At 42.6% G+C, this 14,023-nt stretch overlaps 1 protein-coding gene across 5 annotated transcripts in view; it reads left to right on the top strand.

Moving 5' to 3' along the window:
* The window catches only part of Snx4 (sorting nexin 4), a 57,270-nt gene that overhangs the window by 30,613 nt on the left and 12,634 nt on the right, over window positions 1–14,023 (top strand). For 2 of the 5 annotated variants that reach the window (XM_063270644.1, NM_001127550.1), the window contains 3 exon segments: window positions 718–773; window positions 8,757–8,829; window positions 12,312–12,373. In XM_063270644.1, the coding sequence (XP_063126714.1) occupies window positions 718–773; window positions 8,757–8,829; window positions 12,312–12,373 (191 nt within the window). 5 annotated transcript variants of the gene reach the window in all.

Genomic DNA, 14,023 nt, shown 5'->3' with positions numbered 1-14,023 from the left:
TATCTCTCTGTCTTCTGAGAGAACAGTTATCTAGAAATAAGACGCTGTCTGCTAGGCCAGGCGCACGGTCTCACACCTGCAATGCTAGTGCTAGGAAGCTAGCGCTCAGAGGTCAGGAGTGCAGGCTCTGGGCTCCATGAGTGGAACCCTGTCTCAAAAGCCACAACAGAACAGAAAGAAAGGGATGGCGTCAACGCAATGCCATCCAGCCTGCTTGTCTAGCAGAGCATTACTTATTATAGGTAGCTTCTTTTTTTCTGAGAGGTTGATTAGGATAAGAAAAAGGAAGGCCGTTGGTTTAGAGTCCACCTGAGGATTAGGTTCGGAGAGCACAGGATCTTCATGAGGCAGCATGTGCACGGCTGACCCAGGCGGATCACTGCTTCTCTTGCAAGGCTGTAGGGAGAAGTCAGACTCGTCCTGTGACTCACACCATATGCAGAGCTGACGGCATCACTGGTACATTGGTGTTCACAGGTGTCCTTCAGAATCACTGAAGGCTGGCACTCATGGAAGAATAGTCATTCTAATTCATAACCATGCTTGTGTAGTTTTCTCAAAAAGAATTACTAAGTATTCTTCAGTATGTTTAATGTGCTTACAGCATGTGATATAAAAAAGGTACTTGAACACTTTAATTTTGAAGGAAAAGTAAAAATGTTTGAACTTCATACCCTGAAATATAATTGTATTAAGTCAACAAATTATTTTTTCCAGGCAGACTCCAGGTTAAAAGCGCTTAATGCAACATTCAGAGTGAAAAACCCAGACAAGTAAGACTTTGTTTTAATAACAGTTTGCAATGTTGTTTTGAATGGTGCTTATCAATCTATTTAATTTTTCATTTCTGAATGTATGCACTTAATTTGCTAAACTTTAAATAATAATTCACTTTTAGTAAAACCTTTTTAAAGTCTAAAACTGATTTTGAAATTTTATAATTTGGGTAAGATTGTGTCTGAAGTTTTAGAAAATAAGACCATTGCTTTTTCTCCTAGAAAGATTCATTACATGCTGAAGATATCAGAAAAATGAGAGAAGTAATTTCCTGTAGTTTTTCTTATGTGACTGCTTATCAAATGTGCAGAGTTTAAGAACATTATGTATTGTCTATATACTAACAATCTAGTTTGTGTGCTAAAAACCTGAGGCAGAATCCAGGAAGGTAAGGGCCCTGTGGTGCCATTGCATGAGTCTTTGACGTCATAACCGTCCATCTGGTGCTGCCCTGGGTGCGGGCATTGGCAGATGTGATGCTCGGGGCAGGATGCACACTAGGGGTTAGAGTTTGCTCACTCTGAGTCTGGTGGGTGGGCCGCTTCTCCACTGCACGCTTCTTTGCAGGCAGCATGCTTTTGTAGAGATGCTTTAACATGTCATGTCTGATTATAATGTACAAATGACAGTATTAACCATGAAACCCAGGGCCTCTTGTGCTAGGCAGACCCTCTGTTACTAAGTTAAATCTGCAGCCCTTCTTGATGTTTAACATAAATTTTTTTCCCCCCTCCAGAGCTGAGAACCGAACCCAGGGCCTTGCGCTTGCTAGGCAAGCGCTCTACCACTGAGCTAAATCCCCAACCCAACATAAATTTTGAATATAAAATATAAGTGAATATTCTAAGTTCTTGAAAATTAGAAAGTGGTAATGATCATCATTGGCCTTTTGTTTCTGTTTCTTCTATTATTATTTTTAATTATGTGTATGCGTGTGAAGTGCATATTTATCTCCATTTTGGTGTTTTGACTGAGGGTCTCATGTGGCCCAGATTCACGGCCCTCTCATCATGCCTTCTGAGTGCTGGACTTGCTAGTATGTGTCACTACACCTCGCATATTCTGTTCTGCTGTTGCTGTTCATTGCATTCTTTTTTAGTCGAGGCTTACAGCAACACTGAGATCAGGTGTAGACACCTCCTCCATCCGTTTCCTCCCAGACTCTCCTTCTCCACCTCTCCCAGCAGTGCACTACACAGACAGAGCTGGTTGCTGGTCTGAGCTCACTGGGGCAACTCTTGCCATGTGTGGTTTGGGATGAGTGTCTACTGCTGCAGGGCCACACAGAGTAGACGTAACTGATGTCCTGAAATCCTCTCTCCCTCCACTCGAGTGACTTTTTACTTTTACTATTACCATAATTTATCCTCTTTAGTACTGACATACCAAATAAAAAGGTAGCCTTTCAAATTGGCCTCTTTCATTGAGCTCCCATTAAGGTTTTTAAAAATGTTACAATGACATGCATGTTTAATAATAGGTGTTTTATAGATCAGAACTAAAGTTACAAGTTATAACTAAAAGAAACAAAGTTTGTGACAATGGTGGATGTATATTCATTAGAGGATCTATTATTTTTATTAATCCTTTAATATTAATGTTTTGTAAACTAGCTCTTTTAAGTCAAATGTTTATCAGTGTAATGAAAAAGACTGTCAATTGAATTTCTTCATATTTTTCTTGGCTATACAAGGTTATTTGAATTACTGGGTTTTATTTATCCATATTGTTTGTAGGTTTTTAGATGGGATTTTAAATGGGATGTGGCCACTAATATTATCATCAGAGTATAAAATAAAATTAATGTGTAGTCATAGCCGTTCAGACTTTCTGTAATACACCAGCTTCCCAATAATGGTATGGAGATTTTTTATGAATTATGAAAGCTTGGCCTTAGCTTAGGCTTATTCTCAACTAGCTGTTACAATCTAATTAACCTGCTTATTCTAATCTGAGTTCTGCCATGTGGCTCTGTAGTTCCCTCTTTTTCTCGGCTTCTGGCAGGCAGATCTTGTGCTACCTCAGATTCTTTCCCAGAGCTCCTAGCTCCCCTGGAATCCTGCCCTTCCTCCTCTGCCTGGCTATAGGCCATTCATCTCTTTACTAAACCAGTCAGAGGATGGTAGGGAAGAGTTTCTATAAAACACTGAGCCAGGCGCTGCTCCCCAGTCTCCAGCCTGCACTCAGACTCTGCCAGCACAGAGATCAGCATTTGAATAATGGAGACAGTCTTTACACCGCGCACAAAAGGATCACCCTAACCTGTAGTTGCAAGGAAATTTACTTGTTTTAAATCCTATTTTAACAGAATCTTAATATGTAAAATCTCTGTACTAAGTCTGATTGGCTCAGCTGATTAATAATAAGTTAAAATAATCACTTCATTACTAAAATGGTATCTATTACAAGAAGGCTTCACTCTTATTTTCCTAAATTCCAGAAAACCAGAATAATTATTTCAGAGAGATGACCAAAATGCTGTTTCTAGTACTTGCTTCATAGAAGCTCATTTTTTCCCAGACCTAACTGTTAAAAGCAGTGAGAAGGGGGATCTGCTGGCATCTTCTGTTTTACATGACTTCAGGGCTCTATAAATGCCCTTTACCTTGCACTGAGAGTATAAATGCAGCTCAGGTTCATTTGTGGCCACTCAAGGCCTCTTTATGTTGTGCTGCAAATAAACTAAATCCATTCAGACAGAATTGAGAGGATAAGCCAGCTAGATTATGAAAATTTCGGTTTTATTTTTAAATCTACTAGTTTGTTTTTGTATAAATAAACAGTTCTGATCTTGTGTCCATCATAACCTTGCCAAGAAGTTTAATTTACTGTGACTTTAGTTGCTAATTTTTCTTGCCTGAAAAAAAAAAAACAAAAATACTGGCTTCAATTAAATCATATCTAATGTCACAGCTCTTCTTTTAAAGGGGAACTACATGGTAACATTTAAAGGACTTGCTTAGGTCCTTTGAGTCTCCACATCTTCTACTTCGCTCTCTTTCCTGTGCTAAGACTGTAGCATAAATGGTGTAGAGTCAAGTTGCCTTTAAGAGGCTCAGGTCTTGGCAGTGCAGCTCAGTGGGGAAAGCACCTGCTATGCAGCCTGACAATTACTTTGATCCCTAGAGCCCATATTAAAAAGCCAGATGTGATGGTGAACGACTGGTGAGATGGGAGGCGGAGTCAGGAGAATCTCCCAGAAGGCCACAGGCCAGCTAGCCTTGGTGGACAGAAAGACCTAACTTCTCCACATGTATGCCATAGCACACACATGCTCACACCCACTTACTCACACAGAAATAGGAAAAATAAAAATCAAAACAGAGCAGAGGCTTGGAGCACTGTATTAAGAGTCCCTAAGGCTGGAAACGCAGAACCTGGAGCGAAAGGCGGCAGCTGACTAACATTTGTGGTTTCTATACTAACACAGACTCACCATACACTGAGCTCCTTTGCGGGTGGTGGGGTCTTCTCTTAGGTGATGGCTGATTGTACAACTGTAAAGGTGTAAGTGCAGTCTGGAGAGTTGGCTCAGTGTGGAAATGTACTGACAGCTCTCGCAGAGGTCTCGAGTTCAGTATCCAGGCACCCACATGGTAGCTCACAACATCTGTAACTCCAGTTCCAGAGGATCCCATACCCTCATATGACCTCTGTGAACACCATGCACACGCATGGTACACACACATACATGGAGGCAAAACACTCACACATAAAATGAATAAAAATTTTTTTGAAGTGGGAAAGGGTCTCACTATGTATCTGGTTCCTAGAACTTACTATATAGACCAGACTGTCCTCGAATCTACCTGCTTTCTGTCTGCTGAGTGCTTGGATTAAAGGTGTGCACTACTATGCCTGACTTTAAGAAGGAAGGAAGGAGTTTTAAGAAGAAAGTATAAGAGAAATCATATGACTTAATACTTTCAGAGTAGTAAGACAGTCAAGACTAAAACCATAAGGAAACAGGAGAGCAATATAAAATAGACAACAGCTGACTTAAACTATGTTTGTGCCTTTGGGCTTCCAGATTGAAGATACATATTCAGAAAAAAGCCTTGAGGGAGGCCATTTCCAAGATGAGTTTTTTAAAATTTTTTTTTTTAAGATTTATTTATTTATTATATATATAAGTACACTGTAGCTGTCTTCAGATACACCAGAAGAGGGCATCGGATCTCTTTACAGATGGTTGTGAGCCACCATGTGGTTGCTGGGAATTGAACTCATGACCTCTGGAAGAGCAGTCGGGTGCTCTTAACCACTGAGCCATCTCTCCAGCCCCCCAAGATGAGTTTTAAATAATGATTTATTTAATGATGCGATTTGCTTGGGGCAGCCGTGTGTCCGGTTGAGACGGTGCAGTGACTGGAGGTTGGAAAATGTAGCAGTAGGGGAGAGAAGGAGCAGTGCAGTGTAATGACTGAGGCAGTGTCTAGGAAGGAATAGGAGGTAAGCAGGGTTGCATGGTGTAGACAGCCTGGCTCACAGACTCCATTGGGATCTCTGTTTACATGATAGCTCTCCGCTACCTCTGATTCAGGGATTGGTCATGGTTGGTGTTGTGAGAGTATGGCACTCAGACCCGATCATGTCTGTGTCCTTAGTCTCTAGCCATACCATGTCACAGGTTCTGAGACAGTCCTTATTTTGATGTGCAGACAGTGCTGGATTTTGACTTTGGCAAAGACTTTAGCTCTCAATTCTGGAAAATCCTTGCCTCCATTTCTCACTGCTGCTGCTGCTGTCCAAGGCTTGCTGGAGTCTTCAACCTCGCCTTGAAGCCTTCCCATGCCCAGTATCTGGTCTCTGAAGACCGTCTCTCTGGGTGTCTGAGTCTTAATGCTGGCTCTGGTGATGTGATTGATCCCACAAAGATGCTGTTTCCTCCCTAACCCTCCTGTCACTTGAAAGGAAACACTACATTCTGTTCCTCAGGTGGTAAAAGAGTGGTGTGCCTTGGACAGTCTGTCATCTGGCATGTTAGGACCTTGGTTCCCTTAACTTGGGTGGACTGCACCATCAACTGCTTACTTCCTGTGAAATTTCTCATAACCCAATGGGACAGTAAGAACTTTGTAGTTAGGCCTGATCTAAAAGGAAAGGCCCTTAGGGAATCAGGCCTAGAAGAATTAACTGTAAAGGATTTCTGACTCCTAGTCCTTAGCATAAGATTTGATCAAGGCTTGTACATAGTAGTATACACCTTTCATCCCAGCACTTGGTCTAGGCCAGCCACGGTTATATAGTATATAGACCTTGTCTGAAAAAACAAAAACAAAACACAAATATATAAGATTTGATGAAGGACTGACGGAGTTTAACAATTTCCCCCAACCTTTACTAACACTGCAATGCAGTTATTAGCCCCTGCAGGAAAATCTGCTAGCTAAGCACTGGCTCTCTATAAAGAAAGCACTTCATAATTATTTAGGAAAATATCTTCTTTATAATTTAATTTAGACATCTAAAAGTAGTTTGACTGGGTACTCTACCCTAATAACTTGTCAGGCGTATGTGCAGATTGCGGTATATGGAGAATTATAAAATGAGAAGTCTCACTCTCTCACTGTCCATTCCCACTTTCTCCCCCAGAGTTTGATTGTCTCAAAAGTGTTAAGATTTTTATCCTATAAATGTAAGCAAAATTATAGAGTCAATTTTCTGCCTCAGCTGGGGTGTAAACATGTCTTTCCAGTGTGGGTTGATCAAGGACAGCCACGCTTTTGGCCCTTTAATGCCCAGATTATTTCTCAGATGAGAAGCACGGCCGTTAGAGGAGTGCCTGGAGCAGAGGCTGTTTGGACCTCAGGCTGGCCAGCAGCTTCTGACTAGATAAGCAGGGACTCTGGGTAGTGTCCTAAGCTGCATTATTGATGTCAAACCTCAGGGCCGGAGAGATGGTTCAACAGTCTGTTATTTACTGTTCCCCAGAGGTCCTGAGTTAGGCTCCCAGCAGCTGTGTCAGGTTAGAATGTGTGAGCCGACTTGTGGTCTGGTCAGGGCAGTTAGAGAATTCCAGGAGAGAGAAGATGCTGCTGATACTGCCCTAAGGGACTGGCAGAGAGGCTGGGGGAGTGCAGGTAGATCTCAGCAGTGCTTAAGAAGCAGAGCATAGGGGCTGGTGTAAGGAGAGGGTGTGGGTGGAGGAGATGAGGACAGAATGCTCTCAGGCTCCACTCTCTAAGGCTGTGGGGAGCAGAGCGTGTATGGGGTGAGGTGGGGAAAGAGAGGTCAAGCTTTGGCTCTGTCAGTAACTGTAAGAGTGCTTGCTGTTCAGGGAGGTTAGGAGAGAGTTCCAAGGTGGAGGTAGGAATGTGGTGACATACTATCATCATAATCATAAACACAGTCATACAAATGATGGAGTGAATGTTTATTGAAAGATTAATGAGAAGATGGCTGAGGATCTAAGACTTGCACTCTTACTATGAGCCTTTCCAGAGTGTGACCTGAGGGTAACCAGCACCTGAAACCTTGGGGTAAGGTGGTTTTAATCAGACCTGAGAGTGGACCTCTGCCTATGGTGCCTCACTCTCTTCTCCCAGTGAGAGACCCCAGTAGTGGCTTTGGCTTGGGCTTTTTAGTGTTGTTGTTTTAAAGATAGTACCTTGATCTGTAATCTACATTGACCTCAAATTCACAGTGAGCCATCTGTCTTAGCTTCCCAAGAGCTAAGGAATTATAAATGTAAGCTACCATGCCAAGGTCTCAATAGTCAGCGTGCATGCGTGCATGCGTATGTGTGTACATGGTATATGTGAATAGATAGATGCAGGTTCCAGAAGAGGACATTAGTCTTTGTCTATTGCTTTTCACCTTACTTTTCTGAGATGGTGTCTCTCCCTGAACCTAAAGCTCACCGTCCAGGTAGCCTAGCTGACCAGTGAGTTCCCAGGATCCACCCATCTCTACCCTACAATTTCTAAAGTTACAGACATGAAGGCCATGCCTGACTTTTATGTGAGTGCCTAGGATTTGAACTCAGGTCTTCTGGCTTTCCTGGACATCTCTCTACCCTACTCTGTCATCTCCCCAGCCCCTCTCAGTAGGCTTTTTAAAACAGACATTTCAGAAATTCTTAGATTAGGGTAAAGAAAGGGAGTAGTACTACAGAAGAAACTTCAAGGGTGACTTGAGAGTACAGTGGGTTAACTGTGGTAAAAAGAAGTTGGGAAGTGGGGTTGGGGGTTTAGCTCAGTGGTAGAGCGCTTGCCTAGCAAACGCAAGAAGAAGAAGAAGAAGAAGTTGGGAAGTAACACGAGGCATACCGTGTAGAGAATAGGATGGAAACTGAAAGCTTTAAATTGCCTGACGGAAGTGAAAGTGAGGTTTTCCCACATGCTGGCTTTGGTTACCTGTGTGGAGAGTGACATCAGAATCTTGGTGTCAGGCTAGAAAGATGGTTCCGTGGCTTAGAAGACTTGTTGATCTTCCAGAGGAATGCAAGTTTGAGTCCCAGATCCCACCTAATGGTTTACACTTGTAGCTCCCTCCAGTTCAAGGCATGCAGTGTCCTCCTCTAACCTCATGGGCACCAGGGTGCAAGTGGTGCACACCAACATTCACAGAGTGAAACAGACACGGCTATTTTAAACAAGCTTGGGGTCTTTGTGGAGAATTGGGAACAAAGGTAACTGAGAACCGTTAAGAATATAGAATGTTAGAGACACTATTCAGGTTGCAGTATGTGTTTTTCAGCACCATAGACTTTTTCCTGTTTTGTTTTGCTTTGTTTAGTTTCAGAATACTTTTCCATACCCACAGGTTTTATCTCTACCTTGGTCTCTTTTTGCATCTTTTCTTGGCTTTCAGTTTGTGTGTGCATTTGATGCTGTTTTATTTTAGAATATTTTTCTATTTGTATTGGTTTATAATGTTCAGGGATTAGAGAGAAGTTCCATTACTCTGAGGAATTGCCATTTTGTGTGGAAACATTAACCGCTCGTTTTCCTGAGCGAGGTTTTGTCCTGTTCCAGGAGATTCACGGAGCTGAGGCAGTACAGCGATGAGCTGCAGTCCGTCATCTCACACCTCCTTCGAGTCAGAGCCGTAAGTGAGCCAGAGTTCTGTGACACCCCAAGGACGGCCTTGTCACTGAGTCAGCATGCTCTTAGTACTGGGTGCATTTATGACGGATGGCCGATTTCACATGAAAATCCAGTGTGTTCAGATCACAACCTGCCTTTTACGAGAAGTGGGGCGGGGGCTTTTCTGTTAGGAACAGTTGGAAGAGTTTGAACCCGTCACTTTCTTCCTGGCGTGTCATGGTGTAACTGACTTGACATCTTATCAAAAGGTCTGTCATTTCAGAGTAGAATGTAAATAATGAAGGAGTTTATATTAGACTCCATAGAATAATTCCTCAGCCTTTGAGGTTTTTTGGGGTTTGTTGTTATTTTTGGTTTTGTTTTTCCTGAAGCCTTGTGGGATAATTCGTGGCTATTAGGACATCTTGTATCTGTGGTCCTTTAAGACAGAGTCTTGCTGTGCAGCCCAGACTTGAATTTAACTATCCCCCTGCCTCATCTTCCTCATTGCATATTCCACAGAATAAATTCCATTGAATAAACGTACTTAAGGTACTAGTCTCCATGACAAAAGGGATAAGGAACCACCAGTGTGCTTGGACATGTTGTTGTAATGCATGTGGGGAAAAATATGTTTCAGTAAGTAGAGTACCTGGGAACTTGTCATCTAATCTTCCCAGAGGAAACCTTAGAACCAGAGACAGGATCAGCTGGTCTGGGGCCATGTCATATGTTGGCCAAGATCCTCCTGAGATGGAATATATTGAATAAAAGAGCCCACCAGCGCGACAGATCACACCATGGTGTGAACTCATGGTGTGAGCATGTGTTAGAGGTCTCAGGAAGCCAGAGCCGGGGAGGGCCCACCTTGCTCAGTCTTTTAACAGTCCATCCTCAACAAGCATTTGCTGGGGTCCCGTGATAATTGAATCTTGTCAGAGATATTGTCCCTGGTAATCTAAAGACTTCTTACTAGGCCTCACCCTTTCCTGAAAACCAAGATTCCAATACACAAAGCCGTAATAGAACTATCAAGCCATAATAGCTTCCTTAAATATACTGTAAAATGCCAAGTAAAGAAAGCCACACTGGAGTGGGTTGTTCTCCCTGTTACCTTACTACTTGGAAGCAAGGACTGAATATTAGAAAGAATTTTGAGTTGATAAGCTGAAATTTCTGGATCTTTCATTACCATAAAATTCCACACATTGAGTATGACTTATGGTGAAGTTCTAATTGTAACTGTGGAACCATGTGACATCTTCTGACTAACTTGGGTTTTAAAACCATGTTCTGAAATTAGGAGAAAGGGCATGACACATGGAGATAACAGCAGGGTGGAAGGTTAAAGGCCCACATGAACATAGGCTTGAAAACCGCTCAGAAAGCTCCCTGGGACTTTCCCTAATGCAGTGTCAACTGTAGAGAAGACAGATCAGTGGACCCCTTTGGCAAACCTCTGTCTCCAGAAATATTTGCTTTATGGTTCGTAACAGTAGCAAAATACGAAGTAGCAGCAAAAATAATTTTATGGTTGGGGAGGTCACCAAAACATGGGGATCTGTGTTAAAGGATTGCAGCATCAGGAAGGGTGTGAACCACTGGCTTAGATGTTTAAGGCGGATGGTGGTGGTGCACACGTTTAATCCCAGCGCTCTGGAAGGCAAAGGCAGGTGGATCTCTGAGTTTGAGGCTAGCCTGGTCTACAGAGTGAGTTGAAAATAGCCAAGGTACACAGAGAAACCCTGTCTTAGGGGGAAAAAAAGAAGAAAGAAAGAAACAAATGAAAGGACAAATAGAAGTATTATCTTTTCTGTTAGGAAAAAGTCTTTTAAAACTGCTGGGTATGAGTTAAATACTTAAGTCAAACAGAACTACTTGGCAAAGCAGGTGGCCTTAGCGCCAAGAAGTTTGAATCTGGTCCTTGCTGTTCACACCAGGCAAATACTGTAATCTTTCAGAATTTGTTTTCTAAAAACAGGAGACTGGTGCTTGCCGTCACAGTGTAGGTGTTCACTCTTCTCACATGGATGTGTGCTTTGTAATAATGAGAGTCCAGGCAGGTCATTTGTTGTAAACTCTAATACCTCCCAGTAGACAGGTCCAGGGTCCAGAGTGAGATTATAAACCTGCCTCAGGAGCACATGCTCTTAGCCACCTACAGACATTCTGGACAAAAGATGGGAGGAAAACTTGACACCTGGTGGGTCACCCTGGTTGGCACACCAGCTGATGGAGATGATGCCCTTATCTGCCACAGACACAACGTAAAGATGTGGAGAACTCTGATGTAGTCTCACAGCTCTACATAACAACTGCCCTCATGGGGCTGGAGAGGTGGCTCAGGCAGTTACTTGTTACCGCTCTGAAGACCCAATAGGTTACCATCACCTAGACAGTGGCTCACAACCATGTGCAACTCTAGTTCCAGGGGATCTAGTGCCCTCTTGAGATGTGCATGCAGTATATACATGCGATGCACAGACATACATGTAGGCAAAACACATATAAAGCAAGTATGAACTCATACTTGTTTAATTGCACATTTCTGTTTCCTCTTTTTTCTTTTTTCTTTTTTTTCAGAGCTGGGGACCGAACCCAGGGCCTTGTGCTTGCTAGGCAAGCGCTCTACCACTGAGCTAAATCCCCAACCCCCACATTTCTGTTTCCTATTGTACTCTTTTGCTTCTTCTCCAGACAGAATCACATTTTAATATAACCTGTCTAATATTCTAAAAATACAAGTTTACTCTGCTAGCGTTTTAAAGATGTGAATGGTAGTTACTGACATCATATGTAGTATTTTATAGTTGTTCATAAATATGGTAATGTCTGGTGTTTGCAGCTCAATCAGAGAGGGTGGCAGGAGAGAATCAGAAGTCTTTTTTTTTCTTTTTTTTTTTTTTTTTTGACACAGGGTCTCCCTATAGGGAGCCTACGGCTCACTCTGTAAACTAGGCTGTCTTTGAACTCACAGATACACTTGCCTCTGTCCCTCTAATGCTGGAATTAGAGGTGTGTGCCACCAGCCCACACCACTTTGAAGTGTGTTAGGAGACTTAGAGGAGAAGGGCTGTGTGTCCACTGTGCACTGTGCAGAGCATGTCACAGGCTCTCCTTTCCTGTCTCTTCTCCTCCTCCAGAAAGGAGCTCCTCTGTACCTTAGCTCCGAGTGTGAGAACACAGGACCCTGGTTTAGTACAGCTATTTGATGTGTTTCTGAAGCCGGTGCTGATGTGCTGGGCTGAGTCCTGCTTCTCCTACTGTCAGAACTGTAAAAGTAGTAATTAGCAACTGATAAAAGAACTGGGAACACCTAGTAAATATTCGGGTACATGCTCATTCTGTGTTAGTGTTTGATGGAGTTTTGGAGAGTATTTGCTGTATTTTCTTGGTTTATTGTACTAAGCATGATGTTTTTCATCTCTTAAAATGCATATGAATTTTTAAAAGGTAATCTATATATGATTTCAACCTAATACCAGTTTGTGTTAAATATTTCAGAGAGTAGCAGATCGACTGTATGGTGTATATAAAGTACATGGGAATTATGGGAGAGTTTTTAGGTAAGTGTCATATAAACAAAAGCATTTAGCTCCAATTAGCTTTTTGACTTAAAAACAGTATTTTAAAGCTTTTATGGGGCTGGGGATTTAGCTCAGTGGTAGAGCGCTTACCTAGGAAGCGCAAGGCCCTGGGTTCGGTCCCCAGCTCCGAAAAAAAAGAACCCAAAAAAAAAAAAAAAAAAAAAAAAGCTTTTATACTGTATGAGTCAGGAGAGTGTATATCTAATTGTGTGCGTGTGGTCAGATGTGAGTAGATGCACGTGTTGGGGAGTGTGCACATGTTGAAGTATGTACACGTGTGTAGAAGCCAGAGGTTCACATTGGGTTTCTTGTGATCGCTCTCCACCTTATCACCGAAGGAAGTAAGGTTCTCTTACTTGAATCTAGAGCTCACCAGTTTGGACTAGTCTAGCTACCAGCTTGCTCTGGGAAGCTTCCGTTTCTCCCTCCCAAGCACTGGGATCACAGATGGATTGTCTGTCATATTGAATGAGTGCTAGCTGTCCACACTCTGGCCCTTGGGCTTACATTTCTCTAGACTCCGGCTGGTTTGAGAACCCTGTAGCTTCTGCTGGCCTGGAACTCCTTCTGTTGGAACCCAGGCTTATCTCAGACTTAAAACCATCCACTCATCACTGCCTCTCAAGTGTTGAGATTTACAGCCATGTTTCATTGTGCCTGGCAGAGCAGTGGTCAGTGATGTCCTGAAGCAACAGCTTTCACTTTTCAAATAAATACTTTTATTTTAAAGGCATTGTAAACAAAGTGGGGAGAAAATTCTCTATACTGGGTGAGATTCCTGACTGAGGGGCATAGGGTCTTTTACTTTCTCTGTTGATTTCCTGGGGAGAATCACTGGAAACTACTATGTAATAGAAGTGGATACTTTCTCTTTCTTTTATTTTTATTATTTTATAATATATGAAGACTTTGGCAAGACAAGTGTTTCAGTGTTTCAGTGATTAGAAAGTAAAGGCTGGGGGTTGAGGATTTAGCTCAGTGGTAGAGCGCTTGCCTAGGAAGCGCAAGGCCCTGGGTTCGGTCCCCAGCTCCGAAAAAAAGAACCAAAAAAAAAGAAAGTAAAGGCTAGAGGTATATGTAGCTCAGGGGAGAACAGTTGTCCAGTTGTATGAGGCCCTAGGCTCAGTCCCCAAACTGGGGAAGATAGTATATGTATGTATATGCGACTTTCCCAGTTTGGTTACTTAAATCATCTTTAATGCTTTTTAACTGATCTTATATTAGGGGTGTTCTGCCTGTGTGTATATATGTGTACCCTCGTGCCTCGTGCCCATGGAGACCAAAAGCCCCTCTGGAACTAGAGTTTGTGGGCTGTCCTGTGGGAACTGGGGCCAACCTTAGGTCATTGGGGACATGATCCTACTGGGTAGCCCTGGCTGGTTTGGAACTCATTATGTAGACCAGGCTGGCCTTAAAGTTTTCATGTTGTCAGAAATGACCTTGAACTTCTGAGCCTTCTGCTTCTGCCTTTCGAGTGCTGGGCTTACAGTATGTGCTGCCACACTTAGTTTGGATGGTACTGAGGATAGACTTGGGGTTTGGGACAAGATAGGTAGGCATTCTACCAACTGAGCCAGCTTTGTGTGCCTGTGTTCTCACCTTTAATTATTAAATTTTAAGGGAAAGCCA

Source organism: Rattus norvegicus, chromosome 11, assembly GCF_036323735.1.
Source record: "Rattus norvegicus strain BN/NHsdMcwi chromosome 11, GRCr8, whole genome shotgun sequence".
Classification (NCBI taxonomy): Eukaryota; Metazoa; Chordata; class Mammalia; order Rodentia; family Muridae; genus Rattus; species Rattus norvegicus.
The sequence above is the reverse complement of the archived record's forward strand: the minus strand, read 5'-3'. Positions and strand labels throughout refer to the sequence as shown.